The sequence below is a fragment of the Gymnoscopelus braueri genome, assembly GCF_963280865.1.
Source record: "Gymnoscopelus braueri genome assembly, chromosome: 19".
Lineage (NCBI taxonomy): Eukaryota > Metazoa > Chordata > Actinopteri > Myctophiformes > Myctophidae > Gymnoscopelus > Gymnoscopelus braueri.
In genome coordinates, this window is record NC_137621.1 from 6632065 (window position 1) to 6658861 (window position 26797).

Sequence of the window (26797 nt, forward strand, 5' to 3'; positions counted from 1 at the left end):
TGTCTTTGTATTGGTATTGTTTGTGTTGGAGCGCCTCAGTGCGGCTGCAGAGTTCATGTGCAACCTCTTCCAGAGAGAGATAGAGACACTAGAAACTCTGCTGGAGACAAAACAAACTGTGTAGACTTGGCCCTTTGAAATAAAATGTATTTTGGCCCTAATTATTATTATTATTTTTTTTTTTTTTTTATATTAGTCGACTGCCAGTCGACTATTGGCAATTAGTCGCCAATTAGATTCGACTAAACAAATCCTTAGTCGGGGACAGGCCTAGTGTGTGTGTGTGTCTGGTACCTTGTGTGTGCTCCCGGCTCCGTAGAGCCCGGGCCGCGTCATCAGTGTGCCGGCGGCCACGCCTCTGTCCAGCACGCCGTAGACGAGCGGCGGCACGGAGGTGAACAGCAGGTTGAACAGGATCAGCACCCAGGCGTTGATCATCACGCTGCCCGAGAAACCGCAGAAGAACTGGTACCAGAACAGCAGGTTCACGTACATCTGCAACCAGAACCAACAACAACACAACCACAAGGTTATTATGGTTTTAATTTCTCCATTTGTTTTTTTCTTTTTGTGTCTTTACGCTTTCAATTCAATTATTTTTTTAAAGCGGGTTCGCTAGTTACGTTTATTTTTGGGCGGTGAAACCGCCCCTATATGTGAGGTTTGGACCCCCCCCCACCCATTGCACCCTCCAAACCCTGCGCTGTGATTGGCCACCAGTGTACCCCCCTAACCCTGCACCGTGATTGGCCAATCACAGTCTATTCAGGACTGTGATTGGCTAGTGAAACATGACACATGTGCATAGCCCTATAAATAGGACTATGCACTTAAAAAAAAACACATTTATGTTTTTTTTTAAGTTAGGGGTGTACAATGGTTGGTCCACAATATTACTTTTCTTTAAGTGAACTTCCATCACTGTGATGACCACTGTGACCACACCGCCCACTTCACACTGGGTGTGATTTTTTTTATTTTTATGTAAAGGCTTAGTTCTAGTTGAATTTGTATTAGTTATAGTGTTAGTTTTTATTTTTATTTTATTGTAATATGGGGTAGTCAGAGGTGAGATTCAAAACGCTCCTAAAAACATAGTTCAAAGTATCAAGCATCAAATCAAACTTCATTTACATAGCACATTTACAAACAATCAAAATTGACCGAAGTGCTGTACATAAAAAGCATCAACAGAACAACATAACATGTGCGACAACATACATGCATTAATAGAAAACAAAATAGAAGTCATAGACTCAGACAAGATTAAACGCTAGAGAAAACAAAATCAGAAGAGATTTAAAACCCAGATACTGTAGTCTGAGCACTTCTAATGGGAAGGGCTGGGCTGTTCCACAGCCTGGGGGCAGCAGCAGCAAAGGTACGGTCACCACTTGATACTTCCTAAGGTTAATATGAGCATCAAATACATATTTTAATTATGGTTTTTTTTGCACATGCGTTCCATAAATTCCATAGGGCTAGACCACACATGGGCAAATGACATCATCAGCTTGTGCGACGGGCATTGCCCCTATTGAGTAAAAGATGAACCCTTTCTAAAATAAATACAATATTTAAGGTGTTTTAATGTTTTTATTTTAGTTATAGAGGGCAATTATAATGTAATAAGGCCTATTTGGCTTACAGGGAACCTTTTAAGTCTAGTTTTGGGAACCTCCAAACCGCAGACTTCAGAGCCCTGACTGAGGTATAAAGTTCCACAAGTTCAGTGAGATATGGAGGAGCCAGCCCATGTAAAGATTTAAAAACGAATAAAAGGACCTTAAAATCCATTCTGAAATTGACAGGGAGCCAATGGAGCGCAGCTAAGACAGGAGTTATGTGTCGTCTCGCTTTTTAGTGCCAGTGAGGATGATGAGAATGATGCTGTTTGTGATCGATCACACTGCCATCTAGAGCTGAGAGACAGAGAGAGAGAGAGAGAGAGAGAGAGAGAGAGACGTTCTCACCACGTTCTTGTAGAAGAAGTAGAGGATCATGTTGGCCAGGCGAGCGTAGCACCAATGACCATGGACCAGCAGCAGCTTGCGGAGATGTTTGAACCTGGAGATGGCAAAGTCACTGGACATCACAGCCTGAGGACACGCACACGCACACACACACACACACACACACACACACACGTCAGTGGTTCTCGATGTCAGGATTGGTATCAAAACCTAAATCTCTGCCATCAGTCGGGTAGCTACTTCCGCGAGGAAGAAGCCCAACAAACCCACGGTGAGGCCTTTTAGGAGGGCCTTTCGGGCAAGCCGCAAGTGGAGCCTGCAGTACCACTAAGATACTGTCACGCCGGAGTGAAATGTTTGGATCGGGGGGAGTCTGGTGCAACGCTCAGGTCCTGGAGAGACGAAAGAGGGTTCCGGACAGGAGGCCACCCACAGAGCCTAGTCCTTCCACGTGACAGAGCCGGTCCTGGCAGAGTAGTTCCGGGGAAGCGGACTAAAGGGCCCTGTCTTGCCCTAAGAGGACTGACCGTGGGTAGCTACTGGGACGTAAGTCGGGGGCTTGATCAACCCCGGCTGGGTCACCTGGGCGAGGGTGTATGTTGTTGTGAGACCCGAAACACTCGTCGACCCCAGGCTACAACACTGATGATACAGTACGTCTCAGGTGCATCCACGTGATGTTTTTTTATTTATGGACTCTAGTGTGGCAATAAGCTACATTCTTGTGGAGGTCATTCTTACCTGCATGCCCTCCTGGCCAGATATGCCAATGCCCACATCAGCCACCTGGATCATGCTGACATCGTTGGCACCGTCACCTACATGATGGAGACACACATTAGATACGCACAGCTTCACCCAAACACCCCTGAAAAGATTACACAACTAGCTTCATTCAGGTCTGCGTCTAAATGATTCTTCTTAGCACTGGTTTATAGCGCTTGGAGCAGCGATCTGATGAATGCACACAGGATAAATGGACCATTCTATCACACACACTCAGAGGAAGAAAGTCATCTGCTCTGGCTTGTAACATCACATGAAACATAAAAAAAATGAACATTCGAAATAGCGTGAAAATGTGTGCAAATCTTAGAATGCATATTTCTAAAAGCAATTTTTTTTAACTACAAACTTTGCTTCTAGCAGGGATTCTACCAATTCTACAAAATCTATATTGCTATAATATCAGTGGTTCTCAAACTTTTTTCATGTCAAGGACCCCCAAAATGATTTGGCCGTGGACCCCCATCTCAACATATGTTGTTCCAGGGACCCCCAGAAGCAAAGATTTGAGTTAAAACATTTTCGCTTAAAAAAAAAACAATATATATATTCAAAGATTTGCACATTTTCACGATTTTTCAAAAATAGCAGATCTACAAGCGCGTAGTGCGACACTCGGTGCTGCGCTATGAGCTTGTAGATCTGCTATTTTTTTATAGCCAAAGACATCTAAAATGACACAGATGCTTTCCCGGTTTTAATGGGTTAAGACACAAATCTTTTCTTATGGGGTCTCTATGAAGTCTTTTGAGATGGGGGGGGGGGGGGGGGGGTCCGTGGCCATATCAATTTGGGGGTCCCTTGACATGAAAATGTGTTGGCTTGTTGTTATGCCACTACCGGTCTGTTGACTCGATTACAGAGCCCCGAGTCACAGTCTGCTGGTGAAGGAGAACAGTCTTTATTGCTGAGTTGAAATCAATAGTTTTGTAATCACTGTTTGTTTCAGCGCTCTGATTTCAACATGCTGGAACGGTATGGTGAAACAAAGACAACTCTTTAGAAAGAGGATATGAAATCCCTGGTTTAGAGAACGACAAGGCAGAGAGAGAGAAAACAACATGCCAAAGGGTTTTTATAGTGAAAAGCTTGTTCACACGTTTCAAAAACAGGATTAAAAAAAAAATCCTCGTGGAAGCACCAAACTCATATTAGGGCTTTCACCAACTAGTCGACTAGTCGACTTTGTTGGTACTAGTTGTTGGTAATAGTTGAGAAAAAAAGAAGAAAAAAATCCTCCTGACTTTATTTTTTATCAAAAGAGGGTCAAAAGTATGCCCAATAAAAGCCTATTTTTGGGCAATGGGGATCCTTGGAGACGCTGCTGTGGTGCTGTGCTGCTGTGCCAGAAGCGCTTCCCTTAAAACGGCATAAAAATAAGGGCAGGAGGATAATAATAATAGTAATATAGTAGTAGGATGGAATTAAAACAATGACCCCCCCCCTTAAAAAAAAAAAAAAAAAACTTTATTATATATATTTTTTTTTTGGTAATTTTTTTTTTAAATATACATTTCGACTAGTCGACTAGTCGACCACTACTTGGTCAAATGAGTCGACTAGTAGAAATCATTAGTTGTGAATGCCCTAACTCATATCCACGCAGTGATATAGTCTGGCTACCGCGAGGGTAGGTCCTCAGAGCTACTATAGGGGGTCCGACAAATCTTTGTGTGATAGGATTTAGTTTTTTTTACATTAACCACTTGAACCCTACAATTCCTTTTCTGAGGGAAACATTAGCCGAAAATAGACGATCTACAAGTTCTCAACGCCTCGCGCTGCGAGGCGTTGAGAGCTTGTAGATCGTCTATTTTCGGCAAAGAGGCTATAGGTGTAGACTAGAGGGAAAAAAGAGCAGAGTAAGTAAAAAAAAAGAAAAGCTTTAATCTGAAACACAATTTTATACAATATAGAGGAGGGGGTCCCTGCTTCATCTCTCTCTCAGCTAGGGGGTCCTTGGCCTGAAAACGTTGACGACCCCTGAACTATAGGATAAATGAGTAGAAGTAAACGTATAGACAATTTGGAAATACTCCAGTAAAGTAAAAGTACCTAAAAAAATGTCCTCAAGCACAGTATTTGAGTAAATGTTAGGGGTGGGATGATATATCGATATATCGCGATACTTTCTCCCGCGATAAATAATCGATATCCTGCCGAAAAATATCGATATCGATTTTATTTTTATTTATTTTTTTAAGTTTGTGATACGTTGTTTTTCCTACTCTGTATTTGTGTAATGATGATTTTGAACTGTTTGGTGCTATTTTATGTGTATATGAATTGAATTCAAGGACTATCGTGATATATCGTTGGTGAATTCTCATGCAATATATCGTGATATCGCAATATATCGATATTTTCAGATATCGTGATATATCGTTGGTGAAATTGCTTGCAATATATATCGAATATCGTGATATCGCAATATATCGAACATCGTCGAATATCGTGATATATATTGTTATCGTGGGCCTAATATCGTGATATATATTGTTATCGTGGGCCTAATATCGTGATATATATTGTTATCGTGGGCCTAATATCGTGATATATATCGTATCGTGAGGTACCCATATCGTCCCACCCCTAGTAAATGTACTTAGTTACTTTACACCGGGCAGTCATGTCAGACTTTTGGGTTCTCTATAGAACTTTAAGGTTTTTAGCTCCTCCTCCCTCACCTATGGCCAGGGTCATGACCTTGAGGTGGTCCCGCACCAGGCGGACCACCTGGCTCTTCTGCAGCGGCGTGGAGCGGCAGCAGATGACCGCCTTGCAGCGCTGGCTCAGCTCCAGGAAGGCCTCCTTCAGGTCCTCCTGCAGGGCCCAGTTGAGCGTGCGGCCGTCCATCACCAGAGTGAAGCCCGGCCCGTCCGCCATCGTCGCCACCGCCACCGCCACCGGCCTGGCCGCCGACGCAGCGGCGTCTCCGTGCGTCCGGCGTCCGCCTCCCCCCGGCTCCGCCCCCTCCTCCTCCTCCCGCGCCGCGGTCAGGCTGTTCAGGCGGCCGCGCTCCACCTCCACTATGAGCTCCTGGAGCAGCGCCGCACACGCATCCTGAACATACAACACAACAACACGTTTAAAACACGCATCCTGAACATACAACACAACAACACGTTTAAAACACGCATCCTAAACATACAACACAACAACACGTTTAAAACACGCATCCTAAACATACAACACAACAACACGTTTAAAACACGCATCCTAAACATACAACACAACAACACGTTTAAAACACGCATCCTAAACATACAACACAACAACACGTTTAAAACACGCATCCTAAACATACAACACAACAACACGTTTAAAACACGCATCCTAAACATACAACACAACAACACGTTTAAAACACGCATCCTAAACATACAACACAACAACACGTTTAAAACACGCATCCTAAACATACAACACAACAACACGTTTAAAACACGCATCCTAAACATACAACACAACAACACGTTTAAAACACGCATCCTAAACATACAACACAACAACACGTTTAAAACACGCATCCTAAACATACAACACAACAACACGTTTAAAACACGCATCCTAAACATACAACACAACAACACGTTTAAAACACGCATCCTAAACATACAACACAACAACACGTTTAAAACACGCATCCTAAACATACAACACAACAACACGTTTAAAACACGCATCCTAAACATACAACACAACAACACGTTTAAAACACGCATCCTAAACATACAACACAACAACAACCACACGTTTAAAACACGCATCCTAAACATACAACACAACAACAACAACACGTTTAAAACACGCATCCTAAACATACAACACAACAACAACAACACGTTTAAAACACGCATCCTGAACATACAACACAACAACAACAACACGTTTAAAACACGCATCCTGAACATACAACACGACAACAACAACACGTTTAAAACACGCATCCTGAACATACAACACGACAACAACAACACGTTTAAAACACGCATCCTGAACATACAACACAACAACAACAACACGTTTAAAACACGCATCCTGAACATACAACACAACAACAACAACACGTTTAAAACACGCATCCTGAACATACAACACAACAACAACAACACGTTTAAAACACGCATCCTGAACATACAACACAACAACAACAACACGTTTAAAACACGCATCCTGAACATACAACACAACAACAACAACACGTTTAAAACACGCATCCTGAACATACAACACAACAACAACAACACGTTTAAAACACGCATCCTGAACATACAACACAACAACAACAACACGTTTAAAACACGCATCCTGAACATACAACACAACAACAACAACACGTTTAAAACACGCATCCTGAACATATAACAAAACAACAACAACACGTTTAAAACACGCATCCTGAACATACAACACAACAACAACAACACGTTTAAAACACGCATCCTGAACATATAACACAACAACAACAACACGTTTAAAACACGCATCCTGAACATACAACACAACAACAACAACACGTTTAAAACACGCATCCTGAACATACAACACAACAACAACAACACGTTTAAAACACGCATCCTGAACATACAACACAACAACAACAACACGTTTAAAACACGCATCCTGAACATACAACACAACAACAACAACACGTTTAAAACACGCATCCTGAACATACAACACAACAACAACAACACGTTTAAAACACGCATCCTGAACATACAACACAACAACAACAACACGTTTAAAACACGCATCCTGAACATATAACAAAACAACAACAACACGTTTAAAACACGCATCCTGAACATACAACACAACAACAACAACACGTTTAAAACACGCATCCTGAACATACAACACAACAACAACAACACGTTTAAAACACGCATCCTGAACATACAACACAACAACAACAACACGTTTAAAACACGCATCCTGAACATACAACACAACAACAACAACACGTTTAAAACACGCATCCTGAACATACAACACAACAACAACAACACGTTTAAAACACGCATCCTGAACATACAACACAACAACAACAACACGTTTAAAACATGCATCCTGAACATATAACAAAACAACAACAACACGTTTAAAACACGCATCCTGAACATACAACACAACAACAACAACACGTTTAAAACACGCATCCTGAACATATAACAAAACAACAACAACACGTTTAAAACACGCATCCTAAACATACAACACAACAACAACACGTTTAAAACACGCATCCTGAACATACAACACAACAACAACAACACGTTTAAAACACGCATCCTGAACATACAACACAACAACAACACGTTTAAAACACGCATCCTGAACATACAACACAACAACAACAACACGTTTAAAACACGCATCCTGAACATACAACACAACAACAACAACACGTTTAAAACACGCATCCTGAACATACAACACAACAACAACAACACGTTTAAAACACGCATCCTGAACATACAACACAACAACACGTTTAAAACACGCATCCTGAACATACAACACAACAACAACAACATGTTTAAAACACGCATCCTGAACATACAACACAACAACAACAACACGTTTAAAACACGCATCCTGAACATACAACACAACAACAACAACACGTTTAAAACACGCATCCTGAACATACAACACGACAACAACAACACGTTTAAAACACGCATCCTGAACATACAACACAACAACAACAACACGTTTAAAACACGCATCCTGAACATACAACACAACAACAACAACACGTTTAAAACACGCATCCTGAACATACAACACAACAACAACAACACGTTTAAAACACGCATCCTGAACATACAACACAACAACAACAACAACAACAACACGCTTAACCCATTAAGACCTGGAACTGTGTCATTTTTAGATTTGAGCTAAAAAGCTTTATCTTACACTTTGGCTATTCAAAAATAGCAGATCTACAAGCTCATAGCGCGGCACCGAGTGCCGCGCTACGAGCTTGTAGATCTGCAATTTTTTTTAAAGTCGTGAAAATGTGTGCAAATCTTTGAATATATATATTTTTAAAGCGAATATTTTTTAACTCAAATCTTTGCTTCTGGGGGGTCCCTGGAACGAAATATTTTGATGGGGGTCTGTGGCCAAATGCATATCATTTTGGGGGTCCTTGACATGAAAAAGTTTGAGCACCACTGATATAGAAACATAGGTTTTTCAGAATACTGTTGGGATTTAGGAGACATTGTAGAATCGGCTTCAGGTCTTAACACATTCCATGCCAGAGTTTAATCTCATAATGTACTCACCAGTGCCAGCGTTTTATTGTTGTTTTTTTCACGTCGCCACAGACCTCGCTAAATAAGTTAAAAGTGCGCGTTCATTTGGTTCTAAACACACGGCGGATCTGTGAGAAACGGCCAGCGAAAATAGTTTCCAAATGCGAGCCGCCATCTTGAAGATACAGTGGATCAACGCTAAACAGTGATCAGAGGAGGAGAAAAACAACAACCGAGAAAATCGAGTTTTAAACAGGATCCCAGACAGGAAGCGGATACGATCGAAAAAAACGGAACCCGAATAATTCTGTTTCCGACCGGAAACCGGAAACGGATCAAAAAAATTCGGAAAGTGCACCTGGGGCAATTTCAATGGGAATCGGCGGTTCGCGTAGATCTACGCGACTGGCACGCTGCGGCTTTAAATAGGTTCGCGTAGATCTACGCGACTGGCACGCTGCGGCTTTAAATAGGTTCGCGTAGATCTACGCGACTGGCATTCAATGTGTTAAGAACTGTGTCATTTTTTTATTTGAGCTAAAAAGCTTTATTTTACACTTTGGCTATTCAAAAATAGCAGATCTACAAGCTCATAGCGCGGCACCGAGTGCCGCGCTACGAGCTTGTAGATCTGCAATTTTTTTTAAGTCGTGAAAATGTGTGCGAATCTTTGAATATATATATTTTTAAAGCGAATATTTTTTAACTCAAATCTTTGCTTCTGGGGGGTCCCTGGAACGAAATATTTTGATGGGGGTCCGCGGCCAAATACATATAATTTTGGGGGTCCTTGACATGAAAAAGTTTGAGCACCACTGATATAGAAACATATGTTTTTCAGAATACTGTTGGGATTTAGGAGACATGTAGAATCGGCTTCAGGTCTTAAAGGGTTAAAACACGCATCCTGAACATACAGCACAACAACAATTTTTCAAGAACCACCAGAATGTTTATCTCCAGTATGATCGATCCCCTGATGGTCGCTAATCACGGAGGAAATCGCTGTGCTTACGTGAAAGAAAAGAAAATGTCATGGTGACCTCCCGTTCTCTTGTTATACCCAGTTGAAAATAGCATGTTTTGCCAAAAATACATAGTAAAAAAAAAAGCACACAGGAGCCGAGATACAGGATTTTAAAGTAATAAGTTAACCAGGAAGTGAATGGAGCAGTAAATCTTCGGATCACGTTATCTTGGGTTCTGGACGTTTTTCTTTATGAAAAGACGAATATTTCTTTGGCGGTTAATGTGTTAACTCATTCAGTGCCACATGATTTTTTTTTTTTTTTCTTTTTTCTTTTTTTTAACATGTTCAGAACCCAAGATATGATGATTTGAAGATTTGCTGCTCCATTCACTTCTTGTTTTTTTTACTGAAAAAGGCTTTATCTCGGCTCCTAAGCACTTTTTTTTTACAATTAATTTTGGTTGTGGCACTCAGAACCAAAATTCCATAAATAAGCATGGCACTGGAACCACATGAACCCTGGCATCCATTATTTTGGGGCATGTCTTAAATGTAGGTGAACTACGAAAATGAAGTGAAAATGGCCGTTTCCTTGACGCCCAATTTGGGCGACAAGATTTGATATGAAGAGCGGACCAAAGCAGAGTATACTGCTTTCCAGACGAAGTCTGTTGGATTTCCAATGGAAGCCATTGGTTTCTATTCATTTCTGTATGGTGTAGAAGTCAACTTGAGAGGGAACTATAGAATCGAAAATGGCTTTAGATTGAAAAAGAATACCTCAGTGCAGCTCATAAGAAATATCAATAAAATACAACAATAATAATAACAGTGAACTAGTTCATTTTAATCTGTGTGAATGTGAACTTGCTGAGCACCCTGATAGTTCAAAGTGAAACCATTCATAATATCTGACCTTGCTGCCACAGTTTGCGGTCAGGAGCTGATCGCTGGGTTGGAGCAGCTTGCAGGCGCAGGCGATGTTGACGGCCGTCTCCTGTTTGTCCCCGGTGAGGACCCATACTTTGACCCCGGCCTTCTGCAGAGACTCGATGGTCTCTGGGACCTCCTCCTGGAGCCTGTCCACGATCCCTGTAGCACCTACGCACGCGCACACACGCACACATGCACACATGCACACACATGGATTGAAGTAAAATAGAATTTCACGACTTTTGAAAATTGTATGGCCAAGTCCTATTATGTGATTTGTGAAACGGTGTGAAAGGAGCCCCAAACAATTAACACAATATGTAAAATGACTGATCTAACATAGTATAATTTTAAGTTCAAATTTATCAGCATCAAAAATAAAACCTAATGTTCAAGGTTTTAAAGAGAGATAAATACCACAGCATTTGTCTTTTTATATTTTCATCTTCGTTACATTATCAATTAAATAGTATTTTGGCTATTATTTGGGGACCCACGTGCAATACCCTCACAGCCCACAGGTTGTGAATCTCTGATAAAAAAAACATCTGACTGTATGTGTGTACTGTCTTTGCTATTGATACATATTATGTCCACCAGATGGCACCGATTCACCCTTTAGCCCTGACAAATACATGTGATTCAGAACAGTAAACAATCAGTTCATATGCAGGTTCATAAACACTGAACAGGGAGAGATTAACAGCCTCTGCTTTGCATCATGTTGACATACAGTACAAGGCTATAAACCTGAAGTAAAGCATTCATATTACAATGCACTATTAAAACAATGCAGTCCTTGGGCCAAGACACGGAAAGGTCAGGAAGGGTGCTCATAATATAGATCTTTATTTTACAATGAATCCAATTAATACCAGTGGTATAATGTTAAATATTATATTATGCCAGCTAGAAACATCAGGAGAATCATGCTCCATCCATTTGAGCGGGAAGTTTTTTTCACGCAGGGGCTGAAGTTTCCAAAAGGGCACTTTTGGTGAAAATACAGAAAATAGCCGATCTCCAAGCTCACAACACGTCGCGCTGCGACGCGTTGTGAGCTTTGAGATGGGCTATTTTTGGTGTGTGATGCCGCACTCAACTAAAGCTTTCAAGATTCAAGCCAATACTGGAGATGCAATTCTTTCAACATAAAATGCTTGCATTCAAGTTCAGGAGAGTTTGGAAAAGGCAATTCTCTTGAACGCTGCATTCAGGTACGGCAGGGCTACTCAACTTAAAGGGATACTTCACTTCCGGGCCGCCGACACATTTAAAAAAAATATTAAAAATAAATGAAAAAAGTTATGGAAAATTCATGGCCCCCTCACGCATTAGAGTGTCCTACTAATGTGTGAGGGGGCCATGAATTTTCCATAACTTTTTTCATTTATTTTTAATATTTTTTTTAAATGTGTCCCCGGCCCGAAAGTGAAGTATCCCTTTAAGATGGCTCAGGGGCCACTCAGCAAAATACCAAAAGTCCAAGGGGCCGCAAGCTAAAAATGACGGTCCTATTTTGGATTTTCCGATTTTGTAACACACACTACACATTGTTATTGTTATAAGAAAATGTACATTTTGACATCATATTCTTTTCACTGTACCTGTTCAATTTGTGTGTATGTCCAGTGGCATCAGTTCAGCAAAAGCTAAGGTATGGCAAGGTTAGGGTTGTCAACTCCCAGAGATTGAAATAAGGGAAACCTATTCGTGCGGCCCAAAAAAAATGGGGGTCAAACCCCCCAAAAAAACCGAAATGCATAGAAAACTATGCATTATACCTGTAATAATTGACGCACCTGTATGTATGTCTGTTTGTTTTTGATTTTTTTTTTAGCAACCCATATATTTGAACGGAAATGTATATTTTTATCCTGTGCTTAAAAAAAAAAAAATGGGTAAAAGGGCAGGGGCTCAAGCCCCCTTTGATGTCTATGTGTGCACGTGCCTGGTCCGAATATATTTAACAACTTTGCATGTGGACCAGTGTTGATTTCGTCGACTAAAACTATGAAGGAAAATGTTCATTGACTACCTTTTTTCACTGACAAAAACTAAAACTAAGCTATGATGACTAAAACTAAAACTAAATATATTGACAATTTCGTCAACAAACAAAAACTAGACTAAAATGTTAGTGAGGGATCTAGTGGAGAAGAGTCCTTTTATGTTTGGGTGTTGCGCTCTGAAAATGGGCTATTTTCAGCACTAAGTGTAAAATCAGCCATTACGACGCCATGAAGGCACCACCAAAATACATTTTAGTCGACTAAATCAACTGTAGATTTAGTCGACTAAAACTAGACAAAAACCAAAACATTTCAGATGACTAAAATATGACTAAAACTAAATCAAAATTTGCTGTCAAAATCAACACTATATACACACATATACATGACCCGACACAAATAACATTACACCTCAACCGTGAGCATAAATCTGATTTGTTAAGATGTAGTTCATGTCTAAATTGTGTTGTGTGATGTGTAGGCAGTGGTGGAAAAAGTACTCAAATGTTTTACTTAAGTACAAGTATCAATACTGCAATGTAGAAGTACTCCGTTACAAGTAAAAGCCCAGAATTCACAATTTACTTGAGTAAAAGTACAAAAGTATTGGCATCAAAATGTACTTAAAGTACCAAAAGTAAAAGTACTAAAATATTTGAAAATAGCAGATTTACAAGCTCACAACGCGTCGCGCTGCGACGCGTTGTGAGCTTGTAGATCGGCTATTTTCAAATAGCCTAGGTATAAAATAGGGCTAAATTGGTTAATGTATGTTTCATAATGTCATTTATATCTGCAAAGTAACTAAAGTTTTCAAATAATTGTAGTGGAGTAAAAGTGCAATATTTCCCTCTGAGATGTAGTGGAGTAGAGGTAAAAGTATTGGAAATTGGAAATACTCAAGTAAAGTACAAATACCTCAAAATTGTACTTAAGTACAGTACTTAAGTAAATGTACTTAGTTACTTTCCACCACTGTGTGTAGGCGATAATTTAGTATGATTGCAAACTTAGATATTGCTTGCAGATCTAACAATATTCCTCGATGTGTGCATGCCATGGCATGCAAATAACGTTATGTGTACAGGGTGTACAGTATTTATTATTAGGTGTTATGTGTACAGTAGAGCTCTTCATGGGTCCCCTGATTCCAAAAAAACCTGACAGGACCCGGGTTGGTTGCGGTTCTATTATCTCGGACCTTGGGTCCGTTTATCATTGTGTTTAATAACCGAGTGGATCCGAGAAGACCCGTGCTCAGCGCTGATCGGGAGAGAAAAGGATGAAGTGCTACGATCATGATTACACTGACCTGGGATCAGATTACTGCAGCGCAACAGCGCATGCAGTCAGTTCAGTGAGAGCGAAGTACACACTAAGCGCATCAAAATATACCTCCATTGAATCAAAAGGTGCTTGTGGCGTGCGAGATCATGGATTCCTTATTCGAGGTGAAAACATGCAATTTATCGTCATTGTCTCTTATTATAGGCTGCTACGTACTGTAGCTGCTAGGTTTCATTATAGTGTATTAAAGGAGGAGTTCACCCAAAAAATGACTTATTTTCTATCAATTACACACCCCATGAAGCCTTGATTTCATGGATTTATTTTTGTTTTTGTGGCATTCCTAAGACAATAATTTGATGACCGTGTGTATTTCCGGTAGGAGACACAAATAATCTACTTTGCGTCTCCTACTGGATACATTAGCCGGTAGGAGACGGGAATCAAATTATTAGCTTAGGAATGAGACAAAAACAAAATATAATCCATGGATTCAAGGCTTCATAGGGTGTGCAATTGATAGAAAATAAGATTTTTTTTGGGTGAACTCCTCCTTTAATAACATATAGCCTGTTAGAGCGGCATTTTAGGTATGTCGGGTAAATAAAATAATATGTCGGGTTTGTAATATCTTGAAACAAATCAGATTTCGGTCCGTCTTTTTAAAAAGAATGTCAGGTCCACTCGGATCTCGGAACCAATTTCACATCTTACCCAGCAGAGTGAGGTTGGTCTGTGTTCAGTACAGGGTGTGTTCAGTGTGTATTCTTACCCAGCAGAGTGAGGTTGGTCTGTGTTCAGTACAGGGTGTGTTCAGTATGTACTCTTACCCAGCAGAGTGAGGTTGGTCTGTGTTCAGTACAGGGTGTGTTCAGTATGTACTCTTACCCAGCAGAGTGAGGTTGGTCTGTGTTCAGTACAGGGTGTTTGTTCAGGGTGTATTCTTACCCAGCAGAGTGAGGTTGGTCTGTGTTCAGTACAGGGTGTTTGTTCAGTGTGTATTCTTACCCAGCAGAGTGGGGTTGGTCTGTGTTCAGTACAGGGTGTGTTCAGTGTGTATTCTTACCCAGCAGAGTGAGGTTGGTCTGTGTTCAGTACAGGGTGTGTTCAGTGTATATTCTTACCCAGCAGAGTGAGGTTGGTCTCCAGGTTCTGAGCTGACTCCATCAGCAGCTCCTCTCTGTTCTCGATGCTGGTCTCAGCAAACACGTGTCTCTTCAGCCACACCTCGTACTCCTCCTCCTCCATCACCTGGAGGATGCACCACACAGTAATGATGAGTGTCCACAGAGACACGCCTTGTGAGTTGGCAGCACCAGTCACACATTTCTATGGTAAAGACGTGCTGGTGAGCTCCTTTTACCAGTGCCCACCAGAGCACGTGAGCGGAGCGGGTGGAAATGCCGCACGGCGCTCCAGGGGGCTGGTTTCACGCTCGCTATTCGCTCACTCCCCCCGCGCTCCGCTCCCCGTCGCTCCGTCACTCACGTTGATTTGCGCACCTCTCGCTCCATGCTCCGCTCAAACCGGGTCGCTCAACATTAAGAAAAAGAAAAGAAAAAGAAAGTAGAAATTCTAATGAAATCTCGGTGCGCTGTGCACTGCTGGATGTCTGTGTGTCTCTGAGTCCGTGCGACCGGGCATGCTCAAACATTCCGCGCTCACGTCAAAATCGCGTCGCTCCACTCCTCGCTCCGCTCACATGCTCTGGTGCCCACCATCACGCTTCAGTGCTCCCGACGCCCGCAGTTTTTTGGTGCTGGACGCTTCCAGATGGAAACGGTTCAACTTTTGGAAATAAGTGCCGGTCATTTGATTCTCCTGATTGTACGTGACAAACCGATAATGTACAACCCGCCGTGGAATCATCATTAGTAATTAGTACAATCATGAGAAGCCCGCGTTTACATTGTATCTGCTAAGCTATTTGTGCTAACAACACAGAAGTATGGGCAGTGAGCACCTCAATGGTTCACAGGTTGGAACAGAGCGGGCATCGCGCTTGATAGCCAAAGCATTGCTCAGCTCAAAAGGCATTCTCTGTGGACACGCCCCGGTTGACCGACCGACCGACCGACCGACCGACCGACCGCACGCACTGAGCACTGAAGCACGATGGTGGGCACTGGGAAAAGGAGCTCACCAGCACGTCTTTACCATAGAGCAGTGGTTCTCAAGCAGTGGTCCGGGGACCACCAGTGGTCCTTGAGGAGTTCCCAGGTGGTCCCCTTGCTAAATGATGGAGAGTTGGTAACCAAATGGACACTTATAGATATTTTGAGAGCGTAAAATGAGAGCGTACATTATTGCGTACATTATTGTTAAACATCTGCATTACTTAATTTACAAGAAGTCACACAATTAGAGAATGTAGAAGAATTGTTATTTTGATCAACGTTTGCCTGTTATCTCTCCTATTGGTACCAACATCAATACAACATGAATTGTGGACAAAATCTCACCCAACGACAACTGAGAGGCTAAATCTCATCAAACGGTGGTTTTGTGGCTCAAATGCCCAATAAATAATGGACCTTGAAACCACTGCCATAGAGAATGGTGTGACAGACTGGTGCTGCCAACTCACAAGGCTTGCGCGCGCGCGCACACGCACACACACACACACACACACACACACACACACAGCTGGCAGAGATAAAGAGAGAGCTCTCCTTTGACTTCATTAATAACATATTTATACCTTCTTAGCGATGCAGAGCGTACGGAGGCCCTCTCTGGCGTAGCCGTCCAGATGTTTCTGCGTTTGCTCCCTGATGTGAGCGTAGGTCTCTGCTGCCTGCTCTCTGCCTGCAACACACACACACACACACCACAACGTCACCACATTGTGTCAACAAGAAAATACTACGTTTCTGTCACCACTAGGGTTGGAGATTGCAGGAAACAAAATAAACAAAAAGGGGATATTTACACGTGACCCATAAAAACGACCCTGTGACCCAAAAAAAACGGGTCACTGCCCACTAGTGATGCACGGGTTAGGTTTTTTTCATTACCCGCCCCGCCCGCTTTCTCTCTCTCTTTCGAGAGAGAGAGAGAAAGAGAGAGAGATAAACGGGAGCGAGTGGAACCATTATATTCACATTGAACACAAGCAAAAACACAAGCAAAAAAAGGAGAGAGAATGATTTTTACCAGAATGCTTTTTCTTTTCTTTTTTCCCCCCGTGTGTTGACCCGCTCTGCCCCGCCCGGGGATAATTGCGTCTGGAACCTTGACCCCGTCCGCCCGCCCCGTGCGGTTCAACCCGCGGGACCCGCGGGCAACGGGTCGGCCCGTGCATCTACTACTACCCACAGTTTGGCAAACAGCGTTATTCATGTGTGATGATGATGATGATGATGGTCACCCCACCTTGCGGCGGCGGCGGCGCCTCGGCCAGCTCCATGATGACAGAGTCGGCCCCCTTGGTGTAGACCACCACCTGGCCCGTCAGAGGGTGGCGGACCACCACGGACATCCTCTTCCTGGTCGAGTCGAATGGCAGGATGTGCAGCAGCTGGATCACAGTGGTGGAAAGTAACTAAGTACATTTACTTAAGTACAATTTTGAGGTATTGGTACTTTACTTGAGTATTTCCAATTTCCAATATTTTTACTTCTACTCCACTACATCTCAGAGGCAAATATTGTACTTTTACTCCACTACAATTATTTGAAAACGTTAGTTACTAGTTACTTTTCAGATATAAATTATGATATTATGAAACATACATTAACCACTTTAGCCCTATTTTATACCTAGGCTATTTGAAAAGAGCCGATCTACAAGCTCACAGCGCGTCGCATCGCGACGCGTTGTGAGCTTGTAGATCTGCTATTTTCTAATATTTTAGTACTTTTACTTTTGGTACTTTAAGTACATTTTGATGCCAATACTTTTGTATTTTCAGTACATTTTTTATTCTGGACTTTTACTTGTAACAGAGTATTTCTATATTGCAGTATTGGTACTTTTACTTAAGTAAATAATGTGAGTACTTTTTACACCACAGCTGAATCACAATCAGGGAATGCATGATATGATAAAATGGGCTCTAATGCAGAGCAGCAAACCATATTGGAAAACAAAATGTGGCCTCTTTCCTTTGCTTTCTTCACAGGTTGTTACCAATGATGCTAATGAAGGCTCTGCTCCATTCTGGTCAAACAGAGTCAGGGTGCATGTTGGAAACACTCTGCTACACCAGTGGGTCTCAAACAAAGTCTGGTTCCAGGGACCCTCATGGTTCCTTGAGACAGGGTTCCAAATGTCCCCTTACGGGTGTGTACAAAATGGTTCCATTTCAGGGACCCCCAGAAGCAAAGATTTGAATTCAAAATGTATATATATATATATATATATTCAAAGATTTGCACACATTTTCCCCCTCAAAAATAGCAGATCTACAAGCTCATAGCGCGGCACTCGGTGCCGCGCTATGAGCTTGTAGATCTGCTATTTTTGAATAGCCATATAAATAAAAAAAATGACACAGATAAGTGGCCGGATTGAATGGGTTAAAGCAATGCTTTTGGACATACGAGGTTGCGATGATATGCAAGGTGTATATACTGTATATACAGTAACGTAGTGTACCTGCACGGCCAGGGAGCCCATCCCCGGCAGGTCCACCAGGAGGCGCTCTGCGGAGCGGGCGCGCAGCGTGCAGCGGTAGGCTCTGGCGGCGTGGACCAGAGCCGCCTCGTCGGGGCTCTCCGCCTCGTAGAGCAGCTGGTCGTCCGCGGCGCTGTCGTCCGCGGCGCTGTTGTCAGCGCCGCCGGCGGAGCCGCCGTTGCTGGAGAGGACGTCCGCGCGCTCGGCGGGCGAATCGTCCTCCGTTTGCCAGCCCTCCTCCTCCTCGTCCTCCTCCCCATCGCTGTCACCATCACGAAATGTTAGTTGAAATGGGGCTTTCAAGTGTTAACTGATTCACTGCCAATCGCGTAGATCTACGTGAACTAAAAAATAAATATATATATATATATATATATATTTATTTATTTTTCAATTTGACCCAAAGACCAAGGAGATATGATTTTTCGAAGATCTAGACTCCTATCCACTTCCTTGTTAACTTAAAACTAAAAAATTCTGTATCTCGGCTCCTGAGTACTTTTTTTTTTTCAATGAAAAATATCTCTGGCACTGGCTAAAAAAATATGAAAATACCTCTGGCAGTTAATGGGTTAATTTTAAAACTAAAACTAGGAGGATAATATTTAGTTGACCACCTTTTTTTCACTGACAAAAACTAAGCTACAGTAAGAGGACTAAAAACTATGACTAACTATATTAACAAAAGAAAACTAGACTAAATGTGTTAGGGAACTAGTGGAGAAAAGATCCAGTAGTCATTTTATGCTTGGTTTGCGCGTGGGTGTCATGGCGATCTACAAGCGTCACGCTGCGGCCCGCGTTGTGTGCTTGTAGATCGCCTATTTTCAGCACACAGCTAAGTTGGCTAAATAAGGCATTACGACGGCATCACGGCCTGCCAAAACAAATCATTTTAGTCGACTACATCAACTGTAGATTTAAGTTGACATCCGGGAACCCATCTGTGTATTTTAGCTATAAACATTATTTTTATACTTTGGCTATTCAAAATAGTAGATCTACAAGCTCATAGAAAAAAAACAAGTGAACATTTGTGCAAATCTTTGAATGTATACATTTTTTATATATATTAATATGTATATATTTTTTACTCAAATCTTTGCTTCTGGGGGGTCCCTGGAACAACATATTTTGATGGGGATCGGCGGCCAAAAACATATAATTTTGGGGGTCTTTCACAAGAAAAGGTTTGAGCACCACTGATATAGCAACGATAGTTTTTCAGAAAAATACAGACATTTGTTGAGACATTTGACAGTTACAAATGTTAAAAAATATATTCAAAGATTTGCACACATTTTCACGATTTTTCAAAAATAGCAGATCTACAAGCTCATAGAGTACAGAAGTCCTGACGTCACTCGTTCATCCCCAGGTTCGTAAAGTAATTTTTCTATGGAGAATAACATCTTAGAATCGTCTCATATAAGAATTGTGGTCCAAAAATAAACAAACTGTCTCGGCGATATTGTCAGGGAGGAGGTTATGTATCGTTTATGATAGTCAGTCACTTATATTTGATACAGTCTGTTTCTGGCGAAAATGTAACTAATTCGGCGGAAGTAACAATATCGTTTTCTCACCGTCAGTTGATGCTTCATATCCTTAACTCTTTCCAGTGCCATGCTTATTTATGGAATTTTGGTTCTGAGTGCCACAACCAAAATTAAAAATAAAAAAAGTGCTTAGGAGCCGAGATACAGCATTTTTCAGTAAAAAGTTAAACAAGAAGTGAATGGAGCAGCAAATCTTCAAATCATCATATCTTGGGTTCTGAACATGTTTTTCAAAAAAAATATTGAGTTTTTTTTTTTTTTTTTCATGACGTATTTGACGTCTTGTGGCACACGGGGCGTCAGGCCTCATGACGTATTTGACGTCTTGTGGCACTGAAAGAGTTAAGAGTCAAACCGCCGGGGTGATTTGTTTATTTTTGGAACACAGTTCTTATTTGACGCGATATTAAACACGTCTATGGGGATTCAGAACGGGGGTGGAAAACCGCGAACCAGGTAGACAAACCTAGGATGTGTAAATCACGTCAGACTTTGGTGCTCTATAGCGCGGCACTCGGTGCCGCGCTATAGAGCACCAAAGTCTGACGTAATTTAGCGTGAGCGTGTAGATCTGCTATTTTTGAATAGCCCAAAGACATCTTAAAATGACACAAAGATGTGTTCCCGGATTGAATGGTTTAAAACTGGTATATCAAGGCCCTACCCGTCACTCCTCCTTTCCACCTGTGCGCTGGACTTCATGGACCCCAGGATGGAGGCCTCCTCCAGTTCTCCTGGAGGCTCTGGGCCTGGCGGGTCGGAGTCAGACTCGGGCCCTTCCCTGTGGGTGGCGATGGGTGACGGCGTAGCGGTAGCGGGGCTGAAGGAACCGGCCTTATTCCCGCCCCCCCAGGTGAACAGTCTGCGTGTGAAGCTGTGGGGGCTCTCGTTGGCCTGCAGGGCGGCGGTGGTGGACGAGGAGGACGCGGACAGCGTGGACAGGGCAGAGAAGTGGGTCAGGCTGAAGCGCCCGAACATCAGCTTGATGTCCTCCAGGGACTTGAGAGGAGTTCTGTACTCGGGGACCTGGACCTGGAGAAGAACAAGAACAACCCAGAGAGAAGAGGATGTTAATAACTCTCTGCTTGCCAAAAACGTTTATAAACGTAAAAAAATAATATATAAATATATATATTTCTAAAATTATTCTTTATTTTTTAGTTTTTTCCGTTTTTCCGTTCTTCACAAAGAACCAGGAGATAACATTTTCCAAAAAGTTGCTGCTCCATTCACTTCAATGTTAAAAAATAAACTGAGAAATAAAAAAACATTTTTCCTATGTTTTACCATGTCAACTGGCAGTTTTTGAGTACTATTTTTGAAAAACCCTGGGAGTTTAAGAGTTAAAACCACTTAAAAACCCTCTAGAGACCAGTGGTGTAAAGTAACTAAGTACATGTACTCAATTACTGTACTTATTTTGAGGTCTTTTTTTTTACTTAACTGGAGTATTTCCAGTCTTCAGTACTTTTACTTCTACTCCACTACATCTCAGAGGCAAATCGTGTACTTTTACTCCACTACAATTATTTGAAAACTTTAGTTACTTGCAGAAATAAATGATTATATTATAAAACATACATTAACCACTTTAGCCCTATTTTATACCTAGGCTGTTTGAAAATAGCCATCTACAAGCTCACAACACGACGCGTTGCGAGCTTGTAGATCTGCTATTTTCAAACATTTTAGTACTTTTACTTTTGGACCTTTAAGTATATTTTGATGCCAATATTTTACTTTTTACTGAAGTAATTTTTTTTAAACGGGACTTTTACTTGTAACAGAATACTTCTACATTGCAGTATTGATACTTTTACTTAAGTGAAACATTTGAGTACTTTTTCCACCACTGCCCGAGGGTCTATTTAATATTATGTAATGCGTTTAACCCATTAATACCTGGAACGCATCTGTGTCACTTTAGATTTCTTTGGCTATTCAAAAATAGCAGATCTACAAGCTCATAGCGCGGCACCGAGTGCCGCGCTACGAGCTTGCAGATCTGCTATTTTTGAAAAATCGCGAAAAAATATTTTTTATATTGTTTTCAAAAAACTGTTAGGATTTAGATTTTTTTTAAAGAATCGCCTCAGGTCTTAATGGGTTAAATTCTAAATCCTCTTCCTATGTATGTATATGTGGGCAGTGACAGTGACTGACCACATGTCGTGGCTGGCTGGGGGAGGACACCACCACACTGTTGCAGATGGCCAGCGCCATGAAGAAGTCCACTATGTAGGTGAGCTCCAGACTGGGCGGGGCCACGGAGGTGGGGGGCGGGGCCACGGAGCTGGTGGGCGGGGCTGCCGTCCACAGCGAGCTGCCGCCGCCGCTCAGAGCCAGCAGAGGAGGAGGAGAGGACAGACAGTTCAACTTCCTGACCAGCAGGGGGTCCGGTACCACCTCCTTAGCCTGGAGAGAGAGAGAGAGAGAGAGAGAGAGAGAGAGAGAGAGAGAGAGAGAGAGAGAGAGAGAGAGAGAGAGAGAGAGAGAGAGAGATCTTTATTTCAAATTCAATAAGATAAATAACACATATTAAAGCTTTCATGACATTCACTTTTACACCACATTCAAAGTCTTTGTCCTGGTCCTTCAAAAGTGTACACAAAGTTTTAAGTGAAAATTCCACTCCAGTGATCCATGGCAGGTGTTTTTCTCTCACATTTCTAAAGCCTTTTCAACTGCAATGAAAAAAGAAATCTTTGCCTGCGGGTGTCGCTGGTGAGGGATTTTGCCTGTCAATCATCGCCTTTGCTCCGCCCCCCCCAAAGGAAAGGATAGGGGAGGGGAGGGGCGAGGAGGAGAGTGGGCGGGATTAATCGACTGTGACCTCACTGTCGAAGGGCCAAGCTCAGATTACTTTTCAGCCTAATTATTCAGAAAACCCCAGACCACAGAAAATCCACTGAATGTTCAAAGTTCAGGTTTTTTGGGTGTAATTGAGGTCATAAAACCCCAAATAAAACATTGAAAATAAAAAAAGTGAAAATGAATGTCATGATACCTTTAATGACCATGATATCATGGCCTTGTTAATGAAACGCTTCACTCAATGACTTGGTGACCTAAGATGACACGTCAATGTAGTTGACAGTAGTACTGGGAAGCAGGAGGTCAAGAACTTTCATATAGGAAAGGGAGGAGAAGGGGAAGTGCACCGGATTGCCTCAGAGTTATCATGATTAGGACACGATTAGGACCCCATGTAATAGGGTGTGTGAGTGTTTTTGGAAAATCGTGCTGTCTCATCAAACACATGCACTACTGCCCTTATGGCCAACTCAACTCAACCTTCTTTTTATTGTTGGATATGAGGGAATAACTGACAACATTATTCATAGCCTACTGCTCCGTGTGGCCTATGAGTCATTCATTAAAAGACACGTTTGTAAGAACTTTCTTCTGATAATTCTGCTTTAAAAGAATATATATATATATATATTCAAAGATTTGCACACATTTTCACGATTTTTAAAAATAGCAGATCTACAAGCTCGTAGCGCGGCACTCGGTGCCGCGCTATGAGCTTGTAGATCTGCTATTTTTGAATAGCCAAAGTGTAAAATAATGCTGTGTGTGTGTGTGTGTGTGTGTGTGTGTGTGTGTGTGTGTGTGTGTGTTAAACCGACCATGCGGCTGCAGAATGCACCGGGCGGCGGTTGGTGGGCGGGGTCAGAGGCGTCGTCGTGCTCGCCGTCCGCCTCGTCCTCATTGGTCAGCGTGTGCAGCGACACGGAGCTGCGGTTGCAGCTCAGCGAGCGGCAGCTCAGAGACTTCACGCTGCAGCCCGACCGCAGCGTGGGCGAGCGACCGTGCGTCTCGCTCTCCTCCGCCTCGTACACCTCCAGCCTCCGCGCTGTGTACACGAACACACACACACACACGTACACACGTACACACACACACACACACACACACGTACACACACACACACACACACACACATTAACCCATTAAGACCTGGAACGCATCTGTGTCACTTTTTGATTTGAGCTAAAAAGCATTATTTTACACTTTGGCTATTCAAAAATAACAGATCTACAAGCTCGTAGCGCGGCACCGAGTGCCGCGCTACGAGCTTGTAGATCTGTTATTTTTGAAAAATCATGAAAATGTGTGCAAATCTTTGAATAGATATATTTTAAAGCAAACATTTGTAACTCAAATCTTTGCTTCTGGGGGGTCCCCGGAACAAAATATTTTGAGATGGGGGTCCGCGGCCAAATACATACACATTCTGGGGTCCTTGACATGAAGAAGTTTGAGAATCACTGACATAGTAGCATACGTTTTTTCAAAAAACTGTTAGGATTTAGAAGACATTTTGTAGAATCGGCCTCAGGTCTTAATGGGTTAAAGGGGAAATCCACCCCTTTTCAATATTTAACTATGAGTGATGAGTCATCACGGTGTAATTTGCAATGTTAAACCCACAATCAATCCTCCAGTTCAAGGCAACACAGAAAGGGGGGAACTTTTTTCTTATTTCCACACAACTCCTTTATGCTATATTAATGACATAGTTAAATATTGAAAAGGGGTGGATTTCCCCTTTAAGCACTTAAACCCCATATGGCGGAGTCCCTCAGGGCTCTATGCTAGTGTCTTTTCCGTTTTCTGTTATTGTGGGGGAAAGCTTTTGCTGAAAATAGCCGATGGACAAGCTCACAACGCATCGCAGCGTGGCGCGTTGTGAGCTTGTTGTCGATCTGCAAATTATCTTAAATCGCATGGGAAGCATGGTGAGATAATCAGTAAGGTCACCTAAATGTTTACATAAACTCCTAATACTCAGATGAAATAGGGAAAAGCAATTATCAGTATTTATAGTATTATTTGCGACAAAATGTTTTAAGGATTCTGTAAAAAATTATTACGATTCTGTAAAAAAACGTTTCTGAGATTAATGTCAGGGTCGCGTGATTATGAATCCCACCAACGTTATAGGATAGTCCCGCCTTACCTGTGTCTGATTGGCTCCCTGGCAGGCTTAGTTTTACTGAGGTTAGGGTTAAGGTTAGGTTTGCGCATAGTTGCAAAAAACGAGAACTGTCAATCACAGCGTCTACTGGCCAATCACAGCAGGGTTTTCGCCTAAATAACGCGTCAGGGTCAGCATTGTCAGAAAAAAAGGTAAAAGATACAAAATGAAAATAAAAAGCAGTACAAAAAAAAGAAGGGACTTATTAGGGATTATGATCCAGGGGCAGAGCGTCGATGACCTCACCGTTGTCCAGGTGGGGGTACTCCACGCCGTAGATGGTGCAGCGGCGGAACACCATCTTGTTCTCGGTCAGCGTGCCCGTCTTGTCGGAGAACACGTACTGCACCTGGCCCAGGTCCTCCGTGATGTTCAGCGCGCGGCACTGGATGCGGCAGTCCAGCGGCTCGTTGTACAGGTCCAGGTCGTTCTGGATGAAGTAGATCTGGCCCAGCTTCACGATCTCTATGGACACGTACAGCGAGATGGGGATCAGCACCTGATTATGTTCATGAGAGAGAGAGAGAGGGAGGGAGGGAGGGCGGGAGAGAGAGACACACACACACATCATCGTGTGAAGCCTGTAGCTTTGTATCTTCATGTCGCTGGCTTCCATTGATAACGGGGCGGCAGTCGCTCAGGGGTAGAGCGGCCGGATGGCAACCGCAAGGTTCCCAGTTTGCAGTGGTGTAAAGTAACTAAGTACATGTACTCAAGTACTGTACTAAAGTACAATTTTGAGGTATTTCTTACTTTACTGGAGTATTTTCAATGTTCAGTACTTTTACTTCTACTCCACTACATTTCAGAGGCAAATATTGTACTTTTACTCCACCACGATTATTTGAAAAATGTAGTTACTAGTTACGTTGCAGATATAAATTATTACATTATAATAACATTAACCACTTTAGCCCTATTTTATACTATAGGCTATTTGAAAATAGCAGATCTACAAGCTCACAACGCGTCGCGATGCGACGCGTTGTGAGCTTGTAGATCTGCTATTTTCAAACATTTTAGTACTTTTACTTTTGATACTTTAAGTACATTTTGATACCAATACTTTTGTACTTTTACTCAAGTCAATTTTGAATTCTGGACTTTTACTTGTAACAGAGTACTTCTACATTGCAGTATTGATACTTTTAATTAAGTAAAAAAGTGTGAGTACTTTTTCCACCACTGCCAGTTCGATCCCGGGCTCCCCCACAGTCAGTGTCAAAGTGTCCTTGAGCAAGACACTGAGCCCCTAATTGCTCCCGATGAGCAGGTTGGTGCCTTGCATGGTTTCCTCCGCCATCGGTGTATGAATGTGTGTGTGTGAATGGGTGAGTGTAATGCACAATCTATGTAAAGCACTTTGGATAAAAGTGCTATATAAATGCACCATTTAGCAT

General features: G+C 42.2%; 1 protein-coding gene across 1 annotated transcript in view; it reads right to left on the reverse strand.

Moving 5' to 3' along the window:
- atp10d (ATPase phospholipid transporting 10D) overlaps window positions 1–26797 on the reverse strand; it is a gene marked incomplete at its 5' end in the record, with an annotated part of 53017 nt that overhangs the window by 4446 nt on the left and 21774 nt on the right. Inside the window, 13 exons of the mRNA XM_080413501.1 lie at window positions 295–495; window positions 1974–2099; window positions 2715–2791; window positions 5447–5822; window positions 10921–11105; window positions 15361–15487; window positions 16938–17044; window positions 17612–17756; window positions 18837–19116; window positions 21078–21445; window positions 22577–22828; window positions 24046–24272; window positions 25644–25896. Coding sequence (XP_080269627.1) covers window positions 295–495; window positions 1974–2099; window positions 2715–2791; window positions 5447–5822; window positions 10921–11105; window positions 15361–15487; window positions 16938–17044; window positions 17612–17756; window positions 18837–19116; window positions 21078–21445; window positions 22577–22828; window positions 24046–24272; window positions 25644–25896 — 2724 coding nt within the window. The remainder of the gene's footprint in view (window positions 1–294; window positions 496–1973; window positions 2100–2714; window positions 2792–5446; window positions 5823–10920; window positions 11106–15360; window positions 15488–16937; window positions 17045–17611; window positions 17757–18836; window positions 19117–21077; window positions 21446–22576; window positions 22829–24045; window positions 24273–25643; window positions 25897–26797) is intronic.